We start from the raw sequence: 18,574 nt of genomic DNA on the forward strand, positions 1-18,574 counted from the left end.
TATGTGTGTGTGGAGGCTGAGATAATTGTATTTATGAGTGCTTCTATTGGGTTGTCTGAGGACACTTGAACATCAGAGAGTTCACTGCAGCTCACAGCAGCAGCCATTATAAGAAAGTTTTGTTACAACGTTAATGCTAAATGACTATACGACGATTAATATTGCCCCTTCGCCGGTTCAGACTGAATTCAGTGTTGTATTCTGATTTAGTTGTATTCTAATTTAAATTCAGTGTTCAATGTTATTACTAAGATCAGCAACTTCTGTCAATCTCCTTTATGTATAGTAGTTCTTAAAAAGCTGATATTTTGGAAATATGAGCTCCTCTGGGCTGTGCATATGCAGCATGTGCTCTTGGTAAAGGTTTGAATACAGCACTTAAACAGATCTAAGAACTGTTTCCCAGGTGGACTGAACACAGACATTTCCCTGTTGCTTTTTTATGTTTGAGAGTATTGCAGGCGTGGATGGCCTGGAGCAAGTTTAAACATCCTGACATGCACCGTGAAGCAAAGTGTCTATGTCGTGTTGACTTTATTGATTGGCCACCCGCAATGTATTATCATAAAGCCAATATGCATGTCTGTCAGCCATGGGAAGTGCATTAGGCTTGTTGGTTTGTTATCCACTCCTATCTGTTAGCAAACACCGCCACACGGACAATCGGTCATGATCATTTTATTTGTTTTCTTCTACCTTTCATTTGTCAACCTATTCTTTATTTTGCTCTTCAATCTTTCACTTTGCAGTTGTTTCATTGTGTCGTCTTTATGAATCTCTAATTTGAAAGTGCATCATTGCTGGATTGAACTGAGGCACTCATTCAAAATGCACTTAGCACTGATAACATGTGCTGCCTCCCTGCTCTCTGTCATTAGTGGCTGTTGTCAGGATCAAATCAAAAGTGCTGCGCAGTTACAAATACCGTCCTTTCTCAGGCTGCAATCAATATAGCTTTTCATCCACAGTCAATACCATATTGTGCTTTCTCTTCTACCAAATCACCTCCAACAAAAGCTGCTCTCCCTGGACCTCGTTCACACTGCAGCTGTGTGTGTATTTGATTATGTCTCCATGGCTGTGTTTATGAAGTCAAAACTCCCTCCTCCTGCTGTTACCAGAGGGTGTAACGGATTGATTTAATGTGTGTGTGCGTGTGCGTGTGTGCGTGCGTGTGCGTGCGTGCGTGTGCGTGTGTGCGCGTGCGTGTGTGTGCGTGCGTGTGTGTGCGTGTGTGTGTGTGTGTGTGTGTGTGTGTGTGTGTGTGTGTGTGTGAGAGAGAGAGAGTGAGATGAATCTATGTGTGTTTGCATCATTGTGGGTATGTGGTGTAATGTGTCAAACCTTTCATGGATCCACATAGATAGACTATGCTTTGTCTTACCAATCTACAAACGCACACACACAAACTTAAACACACACACACTAAAGTACACCAGGTGGGCTCTATCCGTTGGTCAGGTTCAATCAGAGTCTAATGGGGATCTGGAGTCCCGGTCAGTACAAGAGCCCCCATTATGTCAGAACCTCAGCCAAACTCCCATCCCCTGTAATTGAATTGGCATCTACCAAAAAACAACTCCCTCCTCTCTTCTGCTTGGTTCAGCCCTAATTATTCCCTTCTGTCTGTCTTATCCTTATTCATTCCTCTCAATTTTCCCTGCATGCAGCTCTCCTCTCTCATCACAGGGGATTTCAGTGAGCGATGCTCTTCTGTAGCTCTGCGTCTTTGTTGCCTCAGAAATAGCCACTCGTTCCCTGGCGGATATCCCTGGCCTCCTCTTAATATACAGCAGCACATCCTCTCGCACCCGGGATTTACGGCTAATATGCACGACACAGCATATTGCCACCATGCAATTGTACCTACTGTAATATTATAAATGAAGAGTGAGCTAAAGTATCGCAAGCTGCTGATGTTTTAACATTTGGAGGATGTTAAAAGGAAGCTGTTATGTAAATTTGCTGGAAGTAAATGAAGTTGTCAGGTGTATGAAAAGTGGTTACAATTAAAAGAGTTTGGAAAGGTATTATAACTCTGCCTCACTCTCATGTCACTCACATGTATGAAACTTTGCAGCATATTGTCTACTGCTATTGTTTCTCATTTGGCATCCCTCGGTGTGGTTGACACTTTAGCCGCGTTCTTCACACATTGGGTTTGCTTTTCCTGTGTGAATAGAGATTATTCAGCAGAGGAGAGAACAATCTGCACCATGCTACTGTGGCTTGTAAAGGCTACAGCTGCTAATCTGCGATGTAGCTGGAGAGCTGGGATGAAGTGATGAAAGGAAGCATGATGGAGCTTCAGTCGAGTGTTTGATGAAGAGAGTGGCAGGGATTGAGATACTGATTAACGGAGGTGAGAATGAGTCGGAGGATTCTGAGTTGATAAAAAAAAATATATATTTTTAGAGGATTTAGACCCCGGTTTGCCTTTGTTAGCTGTGTGACCTTGTCCATCTGACATTTTTCAAGCCTCGGATCGGAGGCATGAAATTCAGTTTTTTTCAACTTTCCTGTGTTGCACATCTTCTCTCTTGACACGGAGGAAATCATGTGCACGGCTCCAGTGTTCTGGAAAAATACATTCAGTATTATGAGTAACTGGATGGTCAAAACAATAATACCAGAATGCGAAAATGAATTCCCTCACTTGTGAATTATCTCAGCACCTTGCTGAGGTAGCAGTAAACCGTCTACGCAAATTATTTTCTACCCCTCTTCGTCTCTCTCTCATTTTCTCACATAGTTGCCATGCAGGCAGGCCGCTCTGATTGGAAACGTTATCAGCGGACCGCACATTTGACTTGGATTGTTTCCCAAAGTGAGGGCTCATTATTGGCCCATTGGATAATCGTCACCAGCCAAAGTTGGTTCAGAGAGAAGTCTCCCCATCGCCCCGAGGCTTCATTTTAGCTCGGGGTTCACAGAGAGGAGAAAAGATGGGGAGGGGGGGGGGGGGACGTATAGAACTGTGGGTAACTAGGCCATTGCTGGAGTGTGTAACGCACAAGTATGAAGATGAAAGAAAGACAGGAAAGAGTTAATAGTGAGCGTGACATTATCTTAAACCAGCGGTAGTCTGATAATCTGCCCCGAAGCTGTGTGTAATTGATTCTTCTCCTGCATATAGTCTTCCATAATTGCTCTCACTTTGCTGTAAAGCTGTGGGGGTGAACTGACCATTACATTGAATTCAGCCCTGTCAATATTAACACTCCCAGTATATACATGTGCTTTAATATTGCCATCACTCTGTATGCACTTACTGTAAGAGCCAAATGTGGGTGCCAACTTTTAAAATGATATTCGGATTGTACTAATGCAGTCGATTATCTTTGTAAGCGAAAATCTCAAGTTAATTACTTGAATCGAGTGTCGTGAATGACATGGATGACTGCAGTTACAGTATATCATGTTAATGAAGTGAACTGAAGTGATTGGAACAATTGATAATCATCAGTTGGTCAATTTGGTATTGAGTCTCAGCTGGACCCGTAGATCAGAGGCACTTCCCTCGTCCGCCTCAATGTTTCCTGCGTCATAGTATTTACATGAACTGTATCGTGTGTCCCTATACAGAGACGGCACCACCACTCACGGAAAGGTCTAAGTCCCCATATTGTCTTTCCTATGTGTGCGTGTGTTCATCCATGCATGCATGCCTGCATATGTCTTGTTATCCCATAGTGTTTACTAACATGCCTCTTAGCTCAACGGGCTGGAAAGGCCTGCAGGGTTGATGTGATGTATGTGAAGAGATGAAGCTGGTCTTTATGTGTGCTTGGTGGGGCTGAAAGAATGAGTCCCTGTGGAAAAGCTCAACCGGAGGGGTTCGGAAGGGTGGGTGGGAGTTTCTGTGGGAACTTCACCCTCAGGTGTTGCTATTATGTTACAGTTTGCTTATTGCAAGCGCATATATATGCACGCATGTTGTGTAGGACTCCATACATACGAAGCAGAAAAGCTAAGGATATATTGTATATCATTATTCTGCACAGGATTAGCATTTGCAGTTGGCTGTCACGCACAAGAAGAAGGATGTTCTGACATTAAGGGATACTTACTGGGATTTTATTATTCTTGCGGTGACATTATGTGTGTGTGTATGTGGGTTTATGAACTAACCTAACTAAACTCTTAGTCAATTTCAAGTGAGAGAGTAAGAGAGAGGAAGGGAGAGCAACCGCTCGCAGCAGCATCACAGCCTCCCTGTTATGGTCACCTTGAGCTTTTCATACACTACCTGCGGAATGATAGGCTGGATAAAAGAAAGAGACGACATGCATTAAAAGCATCCACTGTGCCTGATATTCTAAATATATTGAAGATGAGAGAAAGGGAGGCAAAGAGAGAAAAGTCTGTTTCCTCTTTATTCATGCAGTGGATGAATAAACCAAACCAAGGCCACCAGAAAAATGAACATGATTAATAATGTATGCTGTATAAATTAGCCACATTCTTTTACAAAACACAAATAAGCTTGAGCTCAATATCTAAAACTAGTTTTCATATCAAAGTCAAATATATCAAGTTTGAAGAGAGTTCAGAGAGCGAGGGTTTTTAGCTATACGCTAGGGCCACAGCTCTATAAGAATGGCAATGTTGGCTCGTCTGTGACATTGTGAGCATGTTAGCATGCCGATCTCATTGCAGTGTTTTGCATTAGTATGCTCCCTATCAATTCTTCCAATGCCTAATAGTCCTGTATTGTATAATACACAGCTTTGATGTTTATTCCAGACGTCTCATCACGGTTTCTCCTGGTATATTAGCTGACCCTGTGCAGATGTACTTTTATTCGTTTTCTCTTTAATGTGTAATGCCATTCTGGGTCGATTTCCTTATCATTAATTCTCTTGTACTTGGTGGGAATTCCATTTGCAGGTTCAGGACATTTTTTTACTTTCTTTCTCTTTGGTCATAGGAAAATATATAAAAGTATAAAGAGCACAGGCTCACTGTAATTACTTTAGTGATTGCTGAAGGGAAATGCTGTCTCTTTACTTTTTGCTGCCTTTTGAGGTTTCATGAAGTCAATTTTGTCTTTGTAAGACAGTTCTTGGTGGGTTTTTCATGGATGTATTTTGGATATATTACACATTTGTCTTTAATGTTTAGGTTTTCATAACAAAACAGATGCTGATCCAGATACTACAATAAATATGAGCAATAAAGTCTTGAACCTCCTCTGTGTTTAGAGGAACCTGTAAGAGTTAATGGCAGAGTCCTCCAGATGTCAACCAGGAGAGTATGGAGGAAGATGACAGGCTGCAGGGATTATATCTCTCCATCATTTCAAGTCACTCAGCCCTTGATTTTACTGACCGTGCTGGTTGGAGAAAATTACCTTGTTGGCTGAGCCTCAGCTCGAAACTCTCCACTGTTGTCAGAGATATACTTACACAGATTTTCTGGAGTTGGCCAGAACTGCTATTTGTCAAACCTCTCATGGTTGCCGTCAAATCAGTTGTACTGTGCAGTGTGATAGGGACATTAGCCCACATCATCCTGCAGGAGAACTGGGTAGACGTCTGGGATTACTTGTTCTTCAGGGCTGCCTTGTAAATTGATCAGTGGACAAAGATATACAATTATATTCCTGCAGATGAGAGGAATGCCCCCTTTTTCTACCGAAAAGCAATGTGATTTCTTCTCAGCTCACCGTCCTTCCAACACCTTAAACACCTTAAACAACAGTTTACCGGCAATCCCAATAGCCGAACGCCAGAAACGCTCTACCTTGAAATGTACTACCCACATGCCACTGCATTGCAGAGGAAAAAGAGAGTTGAGAGTTCCTACAGTGGTTCACTCTGCTCTCTTTTGGAGCTGCCATTCAAGGTGGATGAACTGTGTAACTGGGCTTCACCCAGTCGGGGTCCAAATGCAAATTCTGTGCTTCGATTGAGCCAACATTTGCACTCGTTCTCTTTGCTTTTTTTCCCACCCTGGAGCAGACGAGACTTCTTCCAGCTCTAATGCACACAGGGTGTAGAAAGAGATATGCATGCATGCACACATAACACACACACTTACAGGCACATACACACAACACCGTGTGATGATGTGTCACTTCAGGACAGCGGGAAAGGATCTTTACGTACAGATTTAACACAGTACACACTCGCAGTAGGTGATTTGTGGGGGGGGGGGGGGGGGGGGTGCCATTCCTCTTGTTAGCGAAACGACCAAAATGCATGTCCCTCGTTAACCTGCCACCTGAAATATCAACAGCCTCCGCCGTGTGCAGCTGCGCCGTGTTCAGGCTACGACGCGGACGCCGGAGCTGATCGTGGCCACTGTAGACGGTGCTTGTGATTCCACCAGACGCACTGCAGCTTGTTTCAGGAGTGGCCCAGAAGTGGCTCACACTGTGCTGTTCATTGATATATACATGGTGCTGTCCATTGTGCTGAAGTGGCAGAGGGATTTAAAATTGCAGCTTTTCACACTCGCACACAAACACACAGACACACACACAGATCTACACAGAAACAGGAAGGCAACATCTTCACACTTGAAATTGCCCACTTTCAACTAAAAGCACCTTAAGCGTCTGTAAAGCCCTCAATCAATTCACAATTACCGAGTGCATCTGGCTACTGTACACTTGGAAATGCACATTGACTCAGATCAATAAAAACACACATGAACACACTTAGACTCAACACACGTACGCACACACACACACACACACACCCACACACAAACACACACAACCTCCTCTCAGACAGGTGTGCTCCCACTTCTCTCTGCTGGAAGGCTGTATGATTTACTGGTGTAATGGGGAACCTACTGGTGTTGTGGGTTTCCACTGCAGCAGGCAGATCAAAGCACTGATCAAAGAGTGTCTGCTATATTTTATGCTCATTTTCTCCAGGATCTTCCCCTCGGCTACTAACACTGGGTTAACAATGCTCCAACATGGCTTTTCTTCAGTGTGCTGTCTCTTTTTCTTCCTTCTTGATTCTAGTGCATGGCTCCACATTCCGGAGGTAATACTATATATAGCAAAAAGACATTCTCTGCATGTCAACCTGGGTATTGTATATCCCCTTTCTCTGTTAGGTCCTCTTGTGTGCATTAATACATGCTGAAAATCCATGTGCAGTCAGCCTGCGTGGTTCAAAACAGCGTTTGATTTATTCCATTTCAGATTTGAATAGTCCTTCGCTATTCGCTTACTGATTACTTCCATTACTTATGTATGTATGGAGGTGGTATGCAGTTTTATGCCTTAATAATTGAATGTTTGATTTGAAGGAAGCTAAATATAGAAATATATTTTCTTACAAATCTAATTAATTGCATCCCCACAACACTTTTTTTGCCAAAGTTTAATTTGGCAACTGTTTTCTGTTGTGACAGCTTTTTGTACTCGGCGATGAATATCCTTATGAAACACTGCCAGTACTTCAGTAATGGACATTTTGTGGTGTTTTTATAATAAATAATCAACCGCATACATGTTGTTTTAGAGGTATAAAGATATTCACTTTCTTTAACCAGTCACAGATGTTACATTATGTATCTGAAACGTCACCAACCACAATAGTGATACTTTGCAGGTAAGCTGATTCCTCACATTGCTTCTCAGTTGTGTCGGTCAGCAGTGCTGTAACTCTTAAGCACCGCACTGAGCAGGAGAACCGCTACGGAGAGGGTGATGCATCATTTTTTCTTTTTTTTAAACAACTGCAATTGTCTTTGTTTTCTGGCCAGGCTGCCACTGGACCTCAAAATGCCATTGTCTTGATTACAAATCTAGCCGTAACATAATTCAACTTCACCTGGAAAACTTGAGCCTGTCTGCTGGTCAGCTGAAATAGAGAGAGAGAGATGGGAACTAAGGCGCAAGAGGACATGAGAGGACAAATAACTGTATCGCTAGCAGAAAGCGAAAGTGAGTAGGAAGAAGCAGGGTTGAATTGATGGAAAAGGGAGATGAGAGAGTCAAGTTAATAGCGCTTCAGCACAATTAATATTATAGGGATATTATAAATCCACATACCACTCTGCTGCCTGGATTTTAAATGACAGAATTAATCACTTTTCATTGTCCTCATCGTCCAAACTGCAGACATTAATTGAGTCGCAATTCTTAATTCGGGACAGTTCGATTAAAATAAAAATGTCTATTTCTTTGCTTCAAACCTGTGTTCAATGTAGCAGTTAATGTTATTACAAAACAATTCATTAAGTAATCCAAAAACTAATCCAGTAAATTAATCGATGAAGTCAATAGTCATTGTAACATGGAACAGTATTACACTGCGTGTACTAGTTTAATATTTAATTAAATGAACCTTTTAGAGAGAGAGAGAGAGAGACAAACTACATCTACATAAATGTCTAGTTCTGTCACTGTGAACCTTGTGCTTAACAATGACTTATATATATATGAAGATTAAAAAACACAATTAGTTGAAATTAAAAAGTACCGGATTCTGGAGCTTTTGATCACATGTCATGGTCTTCATCAACACATGCCCAGTTATTTTGAAAGGTTCAAATTTACATTTTCTTTAAGGACTTCAAGGACTCCATGGTTTAAAAGCTGGGATTTAAAGTTCATTCTTGACCAATAGAAATTGAGAAGGCTTACAAGGTCCATTTAGTTTCTTAGCTTAGCATTTAGTAGCATTCTTGCAGCCTTGATTCAAATATACATACCAGGGATTCAAACAACATAAATCCATGTTAACTCTACATGGTTGAATATTTATAATTAGGATCTTAAATATACATGCTTGTTAACACTACACATTAAACTTAAAAGGGTAATTTGCTGATAAAGAGTGGCTACTGTTATTTCCTATGAGCTAATTGTATCTTACTAGCACCTGGATGACCCACGTGTCATGGCTGCTAAATGAGCGCAGGTTTTCATGTCTCATTAACAGAGATGTGAGTTAATGCGTTGGGACGCCAGGCATGACAAACCCCTCTTGTCCTTGGATATATGTCTATATTCGCCCACTCATTTAATTAAATGGCCGGAGCTAGCCGCCATAACCGGGCTGTTCATTAAACCTGTATCACATACACAGCGAGGCAAAATGGAACCTGATCCTAATCACAACTGAAGGAAATTATTTCCAGGCAATGGCTTCTTGGAGTTATTGAGATGTGAATGTGTGCTGCTTATATTAGGCTTGTGCCGTTTTGGGTGTTTAATATATATATATATATATATATATATATATATATATATATATATATATATATATATATATTATTGATCTTTTGTGAACCAAATGCTGCAGCTCAGACAAGGAGAGTCTCTTTCAATTTGCTTGGAGGTTTGTTTACGATTGTTTTAATTTGATTGGGGGCCACTATTTCCCAGCAGCTGTGACCTTGCATGTGCAGAATACAAAACCTCCCTTTGATCATCTTGATGCATAATTGTGTGTATGTCGGTACAGTATGCATATGCCAACCACTGCCCTTCAGACCACCCCCCCCCCCCCCCGTCCGCCTATTCTCACGTGACACTGTATATGAAATGGTTTGTTCATCTTGTTAATATGCTGCGTCTAATGATGCATGTGAAAAGCAATCAGTGAGGCAGCAGAGGATCTGCTTGTGGAGCAGCGTTAATAACTTAGGGAAGCAGGAGATTGCGATGCCCCCACCGGCTCCACAGACAAACGCACAGCACACACAGGAAATTCACAAAATGCTGCATACAGCACTAGTATTAGCAATAGACGTAATTTTCCATGTGTGACTTGGTTGTTAAGTTGGGCCTCGGATGCTTCCACAGATTTTGTATTCTACGCCTGTTTTGGCTCCATTACTGTGTTCAGACATAAATGGGGTTTTCTCCGTAAATAAGGAATATGTTTTCTCTATTTTTTTCACATATCTGTTAGCATATACTGTACATGGCATCTGCTCGGTAAGTGTGTGAATGTCTAGGATCAGTGAGAGCAGTGTACGCTGTAACCTGGCCGCGTGTCGTGTATAGAAGAGCAGCTTGAATAATTTACTCACTGCCCATTCGAGCTGAACGCACTTTCACACCTTTCCCAACAGCTCCATCTCCGCATCTCGGCCTCCACTTGCGCCTAATGACAACTAATGGGTGATAGTGTAGCACAGATTGAAGTGTTACTTAAACTCTCCTCCTCCTCGTTGTGTATTGTTTTAAATATAATTGACACGAGTGCAAAATGTGCTAATGATGAAAGGTTTATGATATTAATGCAAAAAATTACATTATTTATTGCAGCCGCCGCCAATGGTGTATTGCTCGGTCAGCGCAAATCCTACAGAGGAAAAACCCATGTACATAATTTATATGAACATTTGAGTACAGGTCTTGTATAGCAGAGCTGCTTTGCTTGTTAACACACTGATTAACAACCTATGGTATCCTGTCTCTCTTTTTATTTGCATCAGTCTTTGAATATAAAAATCTTACTTGATAACTTAACTGTTCTGTTATAAGCCAAATATGGGGGTGTGAAGCACAATTTGTTGTATGCAGCTGTTTGAATGACAGTGTCAGCTGTGGTTTCTGGATTTTATGTGATTTTTAAATGAGCTTTGGTCAAGTATTTCTGCCTCTAATCCTAATAGTTCATTAATGTGAACAATTCTCGGAGGCGATAAGATTAGTGCGACTGTGCTGCTCTTTGGTGCTCCTTCATTACCGTGGTTCTAAACTGTAACATCTGGAATGAAGCCCAAACAGCTCTCCAGCATGACAGTGGAGGCTTTTCATCAATGCTGTGTGTGTTTTACATGAGATACCCATCAAAGGACCTCCAACTTAGCACTGTTTATGCCGATTTATTCTCATCTTCCTCATAGTGCCGCTTATTGCCCTAATTAACACAGATACAGTACTTTTTTTCATTTGAGGATGTAGAAGACGTGCGTGTTGTGCTCTCCTCAGCTGTGTTGACTGATGTGGGCAAACAAGGCATGACGGGTCCTCCCAAATTGAAATGTCAGCCATCATGTTGATTCCACAGAATCAGTGTAAGAGAGAGAGGGAGCAGGGAAGAAGTGTTTTCACCAAAGCCATGACCCCCCTCTGCCCTCCTCTTCTTGTTTTAATACCCACCCTTTTAATTTTTAACTAACCACAGTATCTCCAATTATTCCGCATCGCCATCCTCTGCCGTTTTCACGTTCTACCTCTCGACCAGACACTCACCACCCTCTCTCTCTCTCTCTCAACCCCTCCCCCTCCTGTCCTCTCTCTCTCTCTCTCTCTCTCTCCCTTTCTCCCTCTCTCGGTTTCAGTGAGATGAAGCAGGAGCTGGCGGAGGAAGGCAGCAGATGCTCCATCCTCTCCAAGCAGCACCGCTTCAACGAGCACTGCTGCATCCGCTGCTGTGCGCCCTTCACCTTCCTGCTCAACCCCAAGCGCCTGTGCTTGGACTGTCAGTACAACGTCTGCAAGACCTGCTGCACCTACAACAAGAGGGAGAAAGCCTGGCTCTGCTCTGCATGCCAGAAGGGCAGGTTAGTGTTTTCACACATATTCAACACACACACACACACACACACACACACACACCGGCGGCGGCGGCAGAGGATGGGAGAGATTAGAGTAATGACAGAGGAATGAATGGGGACGAGAGATACGAGGGGAGCTGTGAATTGGTAAAGTGGAGGATGCTGAAGTAGAAGGGAATTGGATGGCGAAAAATAGATCTGTGGCATTTATGGAAGAAAGAAGGGATTGAAAGAGGAAGAGTGTTGAGGGAATAGGCAATATGTGCACTGAGAAGACAGAGGGGGAAAGTGAATGAATGAATGAGAGGGAATGCAGGACTCCGATGGAGTCAGCGCTGCAGGGATGGGTGGTTTGAGGAATTTGTTTGATTTGGGTTTTGGACATCCAACTCTCATATTAATTTCTAAAGGAAAATAATGTTTTCAGCATTGTTTGCTGCCTTTTTTAACATTCCTGGCAGTTTGGGAGGGAGAAGACGGGGCCATTAAGGAAGAGTGTAATGAAACGATGGGTAGAAGAGGGGAGGAAATGTGAGGGGGGGGACGTGTGCGAGTCTAAGGAATGTGTCTGTTGGAGTGAAGTGACGATATGTACACACAGCTGCAAAACGACGGACACGGACAGATGTTGACACGGCCGGGCAGCAAAATGAATAATCATGCATGTATCGGTCTTTATCAAAGACTTTTGCCGCACAAGTTCAATTTCTTTTGGAAAATCTTTGTTTTCTTGATCTTTTCTAATTTCATTCTGCTTGTTTTCAATCCCCACGCCCCTGCGTACAGACTAGATATGAAGGGATGCACATTTATGATTTATTGAACAAGAGAAAACAATGTCAGGAGCAAAAGAGGCACTACAGACGGTTATATTTGAACGTGTGTTACGGAACTTTTTTTTTTATGTATGTGTCAGTTATGGCTGTTTACCCATGCATGTCAGTCCAAAGCCTTGGGAGTTGATCTAGTGCCCTGACTCTCTCTGTCTGGGTAGCAAGAGCGGGGTGTTGGAAATACTACAACACTGTAGTGTGTGAGTCAGTGTTTGTGATGCATTCATGGAGAAATGAATTGTGAGCTTGGGATATTAGCGAATATGCTTGGTATATATGACTGCAGTGTGTCTTCTTAGGGGATTATATACTCCGTCTTTTCCTACCTGAGCTGCTTTTGGTGCGTTTGCCGTCCTGAAAAAGTACAGTAAAATACTCCACAATACTCCACAAAATACTCCCTGGATGTGAATTAATACCTTCGTTGTGATATTTAGAGTGCAATATCACAAAAAGACGGCAGAAGGACATAGATAGAAGGACATAGAATGCTGTTTGCGTACGTTTAAGGTGGAGGTGCACCGGATTGCTGAGTAAGAAAAAGCTGTCAAATATGCGTTGCCCCTCCACTTGGCCAGATTTCTTCCCCTCGATCCTTTAGCTCTGTTTCTTTTTGTCTTGCATTGATTTCTGCTGCGTGGTGTATTGAGTTAGACCCGCTGCCCTTAGTCCTGGTGTATCAGACAGGAGGGAGGAGGAGTGGGAGCAGGAGAGACAGCGAAGAGGAGGAGGAGGAGGAGGAGGGAAAGGGATGATGGCAGTCAGAAGAGGTGGCAAGGTTTGCATCGATCATCTCTTCCCTCACTCTCTCCTCCGTTCCTTTCTCTCCATCGCTCTCTGAGTGTGTCTCTGCCTCGGGCTCCGTAATGTTCTCATTAGGGGTTTAGACTGAGTCACAGATGGGCCTGATGTCACAACATTGCCGTCGAACAGCTACATATAAATACAGCACTTTTCATTAGCGCATTAAAAGGGCTTAAATCGGGTTTTAGCATGAATTACTCTCTCTCCGGGTGGAGTCGTGTCATTTGGAGCACTGATTTACAGCTTGCACGAGTGCTGAGCTTGAGGCTAGCGGCCCCCTGAACATTGTTTGGGAAATAGCTATTAGTCCACTGTTGGAGTGGATGATTGCAAAGAAAAGACATTGACTTGATGCTAAACAGACTGTAACTGTTGGATATAACTACAGCGTGAAGGAATGCTTTCTAATAGAAGAGGATCTGTTTGAAACAAAGTAATTGTGCTGGGAATACAAAGCTTATTATGTCATTTACAAGAGAATACATAAAGGGAAATACAGCGTCAGACTAAGTCAAGTCAAAAATCACAATATTCATTCATTCATAGTGAATCGGCTTATGTGTATCTTCTCCTACTGAATGTTCGTATGTTTTTGTCTCTTTTTAAACCTTCTTAGGGAAATTAAATCAATTCATAAAAGGGAACAGACCGCCAAATGGTTTCACTCACATGCACCGGCTGTCCATCAACATTCCCAGTGGCACGGCCACGCTGCTCACAATCGTGATCCGTCGAGGGAAAGCAGATTTGTAATCATCTCACACATGGACACACTCAGAGGCTAAAGTCACCCACTCACACATGGATGCACTCAAAAACGTACATCCAGGGTGACACATGCCTGCAAGCAAAGGTACATTAACACGCATACATTGATTATATGTTGGTTAGTTACATTTACGAGCAGATGTAGTTGGGATGGACATTGCCATCGGTTTTTGGCAATTGACATGAGATGTTTGCGTGTTGATGGCAGATGGTGTGTAAAAAGAAAAGTGAATCAGCAGCTTTGTCATAACACCTTTCGAATCTTGTAAATCACACACACACACACACACACACGCTCATACACATGCACCAAACACAGCTTTCCCTCCTGAGCGAGTGGGACAGGCATGACCATTTGCAGTCTGGTAGAATTATCGGCTTCTTCAGCTATGGTCCACAAGCACTACACACACACACACGCTCTGCACATAAACACACACATACATACACCACCACACACCGATGGTTCAATGAGACAAACATTTTTAGTGGAAACTGAAAAGTCATTTTTTTTTCTTGTTTTGGCTGCCCACCTAAAGCAGTGGGGAGAATGTTAAAGGGGAGAGCAGGAGATGAAGAGAGTTGAAGGTCAAGAGTGAGAGGAAGAGGGGGAGGGCAGGAGAATGAAAGAGATTAGGAGAGGGAGTGACAGAGGAGGAAAGTACATGTCCAATTATTTGAGAGGGGGGATGTAATTCAATTCTCCTTTTTGTTTTGACTTTCCCATTGAATTGTTCCTCTTGCTGTTTTATTTCCCTGCTTATCCCCGTCTTTTATTTTCTACATCCTTTTTCTTTCTGGTCCCTTTTTATATTCTAACCATCCCTCTCTCTGTCACGTCCCCGCTTTCTCTACTTGATGAAGTCTCCATTTTTGTCATTTACATTTGAGCTTCTGCAACTCTCTGTGCTTAATCTGCAAAAAAGGATGGCTCTGTGCCTGCCTATACAGTCCTCAGGCCATAGAATGATGTACCTTTACTGTGTGTGTGTGTGTGTGTGTGTGCGTGCGTGTGTGTGTGTGTGTGTGTGTGTGTGTGTGTGTGTGTGTGTGTGTGGGTGTGTGTTCACAGAAATAGCATTAAACCAAAGTGTTCTTACCACTTTATGGCTTCCATAATCTCATCCTAAACCATGACTGCGAGGAGATTATGGCATCTGCTGCAAACCTATACTGTACATACATACACACGCACATACACAAAAACACACACTGACAGGAGAGGCTTACATAAGCATAACCATAAGTAAGTGTAAGCAAGCACACACCCTTACTGGGCATTTAATTCAATTGAAATACATTTTGTGGCATTAAATTCCTTTTAAGATATTGTAATCAGGGGGACTTAATTCCACACATGCATGAAAACGTGTCATCGTTGTACTGTATTGTGCATTGCACAACTGCAAACAGTCTGTGAATACTGAGCCACACAAACACAGACACGCAAACACGCTGCTGAAGTTAAAGTGCAACATTAAGCGTTTGTGGTGTTTTTTAAATGTGAGCCGGAGCGAGCCCCGACGCTGTCATGGTGGCGTAACCACGTAGCTGACAGGCAGCCACACACACAGAGTCCGCATTTAATTATTTGGTTTGAGCTGCCTTTTCTTAAAGGCCAAGCGGGAGCTGATTGGCTCACCGGCCTCAAAACACGAGTTAACAAGCGCGTACAAATACGCTCCAGTCGTAGTAGAAGCTTACTACTCTAATGGTTTATTTAAAATGAAACCACGCAAATGCACACGCTCACATTTACAGATATCACATGCCATGTCACATCCATTTATTGTTGCCACAGCAGCTCTTGTCGCAAAAAACTGACATTTGACATCTTGAGGCTATTCCGACCCCTTTCTCACCCTGGTCTCCATTTAACGGATTAATAATGTAGATGCTTTATTGCTTAAATTAATCTACTTGTTGCTACATGCTGCTGTTTTGTTGCTGTCCAGAGAGAAAATAGATCCTATAGCTCTTTTAATTGATTTTCTTAAACGGCCCGATGAAGCCCGAATCCTTTTTGGCACAACAGGTTGAGCTGTACAACTTTGCATTGTTTTAGCAGAGATACTGCACAGACATAATAGTATTGAGATGCAGGAAATGGACATAGTGACTTTTTCCTTGGACTGCACAGTTTCTATGACCCTTCACCCGTCTGTCTGCTTCTGTTCCTTTCACCTGCCTCCACATTAAGACCTCCACAAAAGTGTGCGTTTCCCCTTGTTTTTAGTTATTTCTATCCATGCATATGAATATGTATTTTAACATCTCAAAATGCTCCCACAACAATGACAATCAATGTGTGTTTGTAAAGACGCCAGCGCTCTCAACTCCATGAACTCTCTTGTTGCTGTCAGACAAGCACCTGCGGCTAGGAGAGGCAGAGTCACAGTGTGATCTTTTTCTGTCCTCGCGGGGATATTTTTATCAGTGCGGGTGAGCAAGACTAGTCTTTGACAGGGAGGGTCTGCCCCAAAGCACCGGGCTGCAGATGAAATGTGTGCACACCGCCACGACGTCTCTGCTTTAATAAGGCATTTACATGCCCATGTCTGTCTGTGTTTCGCTGCTTGTTGGATGGAGATGGATGAACGATGGATTGCAGGACTGATTATTGTGTGTTTCCTTTCCAATAAATAGTCAAAACGGGCGAGCTGCAAGTCTCAGCAGATGAAGGATTGGAAGTCTCCCCTCTCCTTCGTCACACTGTGGCACTATCAATTTGCAGTGTGGCCCTTTTAAATCACACACGACAACATGAATGGCAAGGAAGGTTTATGTGTGTAGCCATGTTTCATGCTGCAGTCACAGCTTCCCCACATGCAAACGTGCTCGGAATTTTTAAAGAACTATTTCATCCCAATCGGCACAGAAAATTGATTAAATCGTGGGAGCCTGAACATTACCACACTTGATGCCCAGGAAGCTTTCCATCAACTGAAACAGTTTGAAGATAGAGTGCAGCAGAACCAACGATGAGCTGAAGGCACGGGAAGGAGAGACACTTATCACCCTCTCTCCTTCCATCTCGTCCTCTTCTCTCCCTCCTCCGCGGCCTTGTCTTGTGTCCAACCCGGCTGACACAGGAGCCACCAGTTACCCAGTCGGGCTCGACAGCAGTGAAACACATGGGAGAATCTTGCAACTTGCACACATGCGCTTCACTCTGGTAATTTAGATTCGAACACCTCCTGGTGGTCCCGACTTAGCTTTGACTAAGATCTATTTAAGCACCTTGCTCTCATTAATTGAAACATAGCCCAAATCGGAAACCCGCGCTTGAATTTTAAATGCAATTTGTGCAAGAGTTTTTCAGCCTTGAAGCAATTTCAGTGCGTGTGCAGTACCTGTCTGTGTTTGTGTGTATCTGTGTGTTCTGTATGAGTGTGTGTGTGTGACTCTGGATTCTTGTTTTGTAACCGCTCCCCATTGTGTGACCCCTTGTGTTCCATGAAAGCATTTTTCTCTGTCGGGGGTGAGGTTCTGTAGCAGGTGATAAATCACTGCTATCCAGGTAAACCCGCAAGTACACACACGTGCACAGAGACAGACAAACACACGCACACACACACACACACACAAGGAACCTTGAATGTTCCCTCTTGTGGGTGTGTTAATTACTGTCAGTCGAGTAAACACCGTTGTGTGTTATTCTGCATATATTGCTCTGAGACATTAAAGTCTGCCTTACTTCACTGGTCGGCCTCCAGCTCCCAGGCCTCCTCTGTGTGTGTGTGTGTGTGTGTGTGTGTGTGTGTGTGTGTCCACGTGAACGGGGTCATTTGTGTCTCTGTGCTCAAGCTGCAGGTGATTTGAAATCTCATGATTCTTAAATCGGTTTATGCAGTAAGTTGGCTATAGTGGATCAGAACAGGAGCTAAAGCAGCTTGTTGTTTTTATTGTGGGTTAGTGGGATCTGTTTACCACAGAGTGGAGCAAGACGCAGGTAATGCACAAGAACACTCTCACGTTACAGCTTGTAGAGGCTTGCCACCAAATGCAGCTATATAGCTGTGTGTCTGTCCTTTTGTGTGTTGCATTCAGGGTCAGAATCTCAATTTACTTTGAGCCGGATTGCTTTCCGCGTGGTAAGTTATGTTTTGCTAAGAAATCAGTAGTTTTTCACTGTACTTATTTGCGCAAAGTTTAAGTTTTGTTCATTTTTCTGCCATGATAACATCTCACTCCATAGAGTTTTCCAAGGGCAACTTTTGGTTTTAACTGACATTGTCTTTACTAATTTCATATATATATATACATTGCATATACTGTATATATTCATCCTTTTAATAAGTATTTCTTTGCACTAATTATATTGTTTACAACTTACAAAAATACTTGACTGAAAGTATAGAAATGTTAGTTATTTTGTTGGTCATTGGTGCTTTTTACTTGTATACACAATTAGAAAAAGTCTCCTAGCAATGCTGGTCCCCATGTGTCGCCCTCCCACAGGCCTGAAACTTAAAACCTCAACTATGTCCAAAAATGGTTTTGTCCTCGTTTGAAAAATGGATAAACGGGCGCAATAGCTGCAGAATAAATATAGTTCAAATACATTTCAGTTGAACTTTAATGTTAAATCAAGCCACATATGTCTTAGTTGTTTGCAGCTATACTGGTTGGCCCAGCTCTGGCGCATTGCTGCAGGTAAAGAAGTTAAGTCGGAGTTTCAACTATGT

General features: G+C 42.7%; 1 protein-coding gene across 1 annotated transcript in view; it reads left to right on the plus strand.

The window, feature by feature from the left end:
- myripb (myosin VIIA and Rab interacting protein b) overlaps positions 1 to 18,574 on the plus strand; it is a gene marked incomplete at its 5' end in the record, with an annotated part of 85,702 nt that overhangs the window by 25,891 nt on the left and 41,237 nt on the right. Inside the window, one exon of the mRNA XM_079180996.1 lies at positions 11,266 to 11,487. Within this exon, the coding sequence (XP_079037122.1) occupies positions 11,266 to 11,487 (222 nt within the window). The remainder of the gene's footprint in view (positions 1 to 11,265; positions 11,488 to 18,574) is intronic.

Source organism: Pholis gunnellus, assembly GCF_910591455.1.
Source record: "Pholis gunnellus genome assembly, chromosome: 20".
Taxonomy (NCBI): domain Eukaryota; kingdom Metazoa; phylum Chordata; class Actinopteri; order Perciformes; family Pholidae; genus Pholis; species Pholis gunnellus.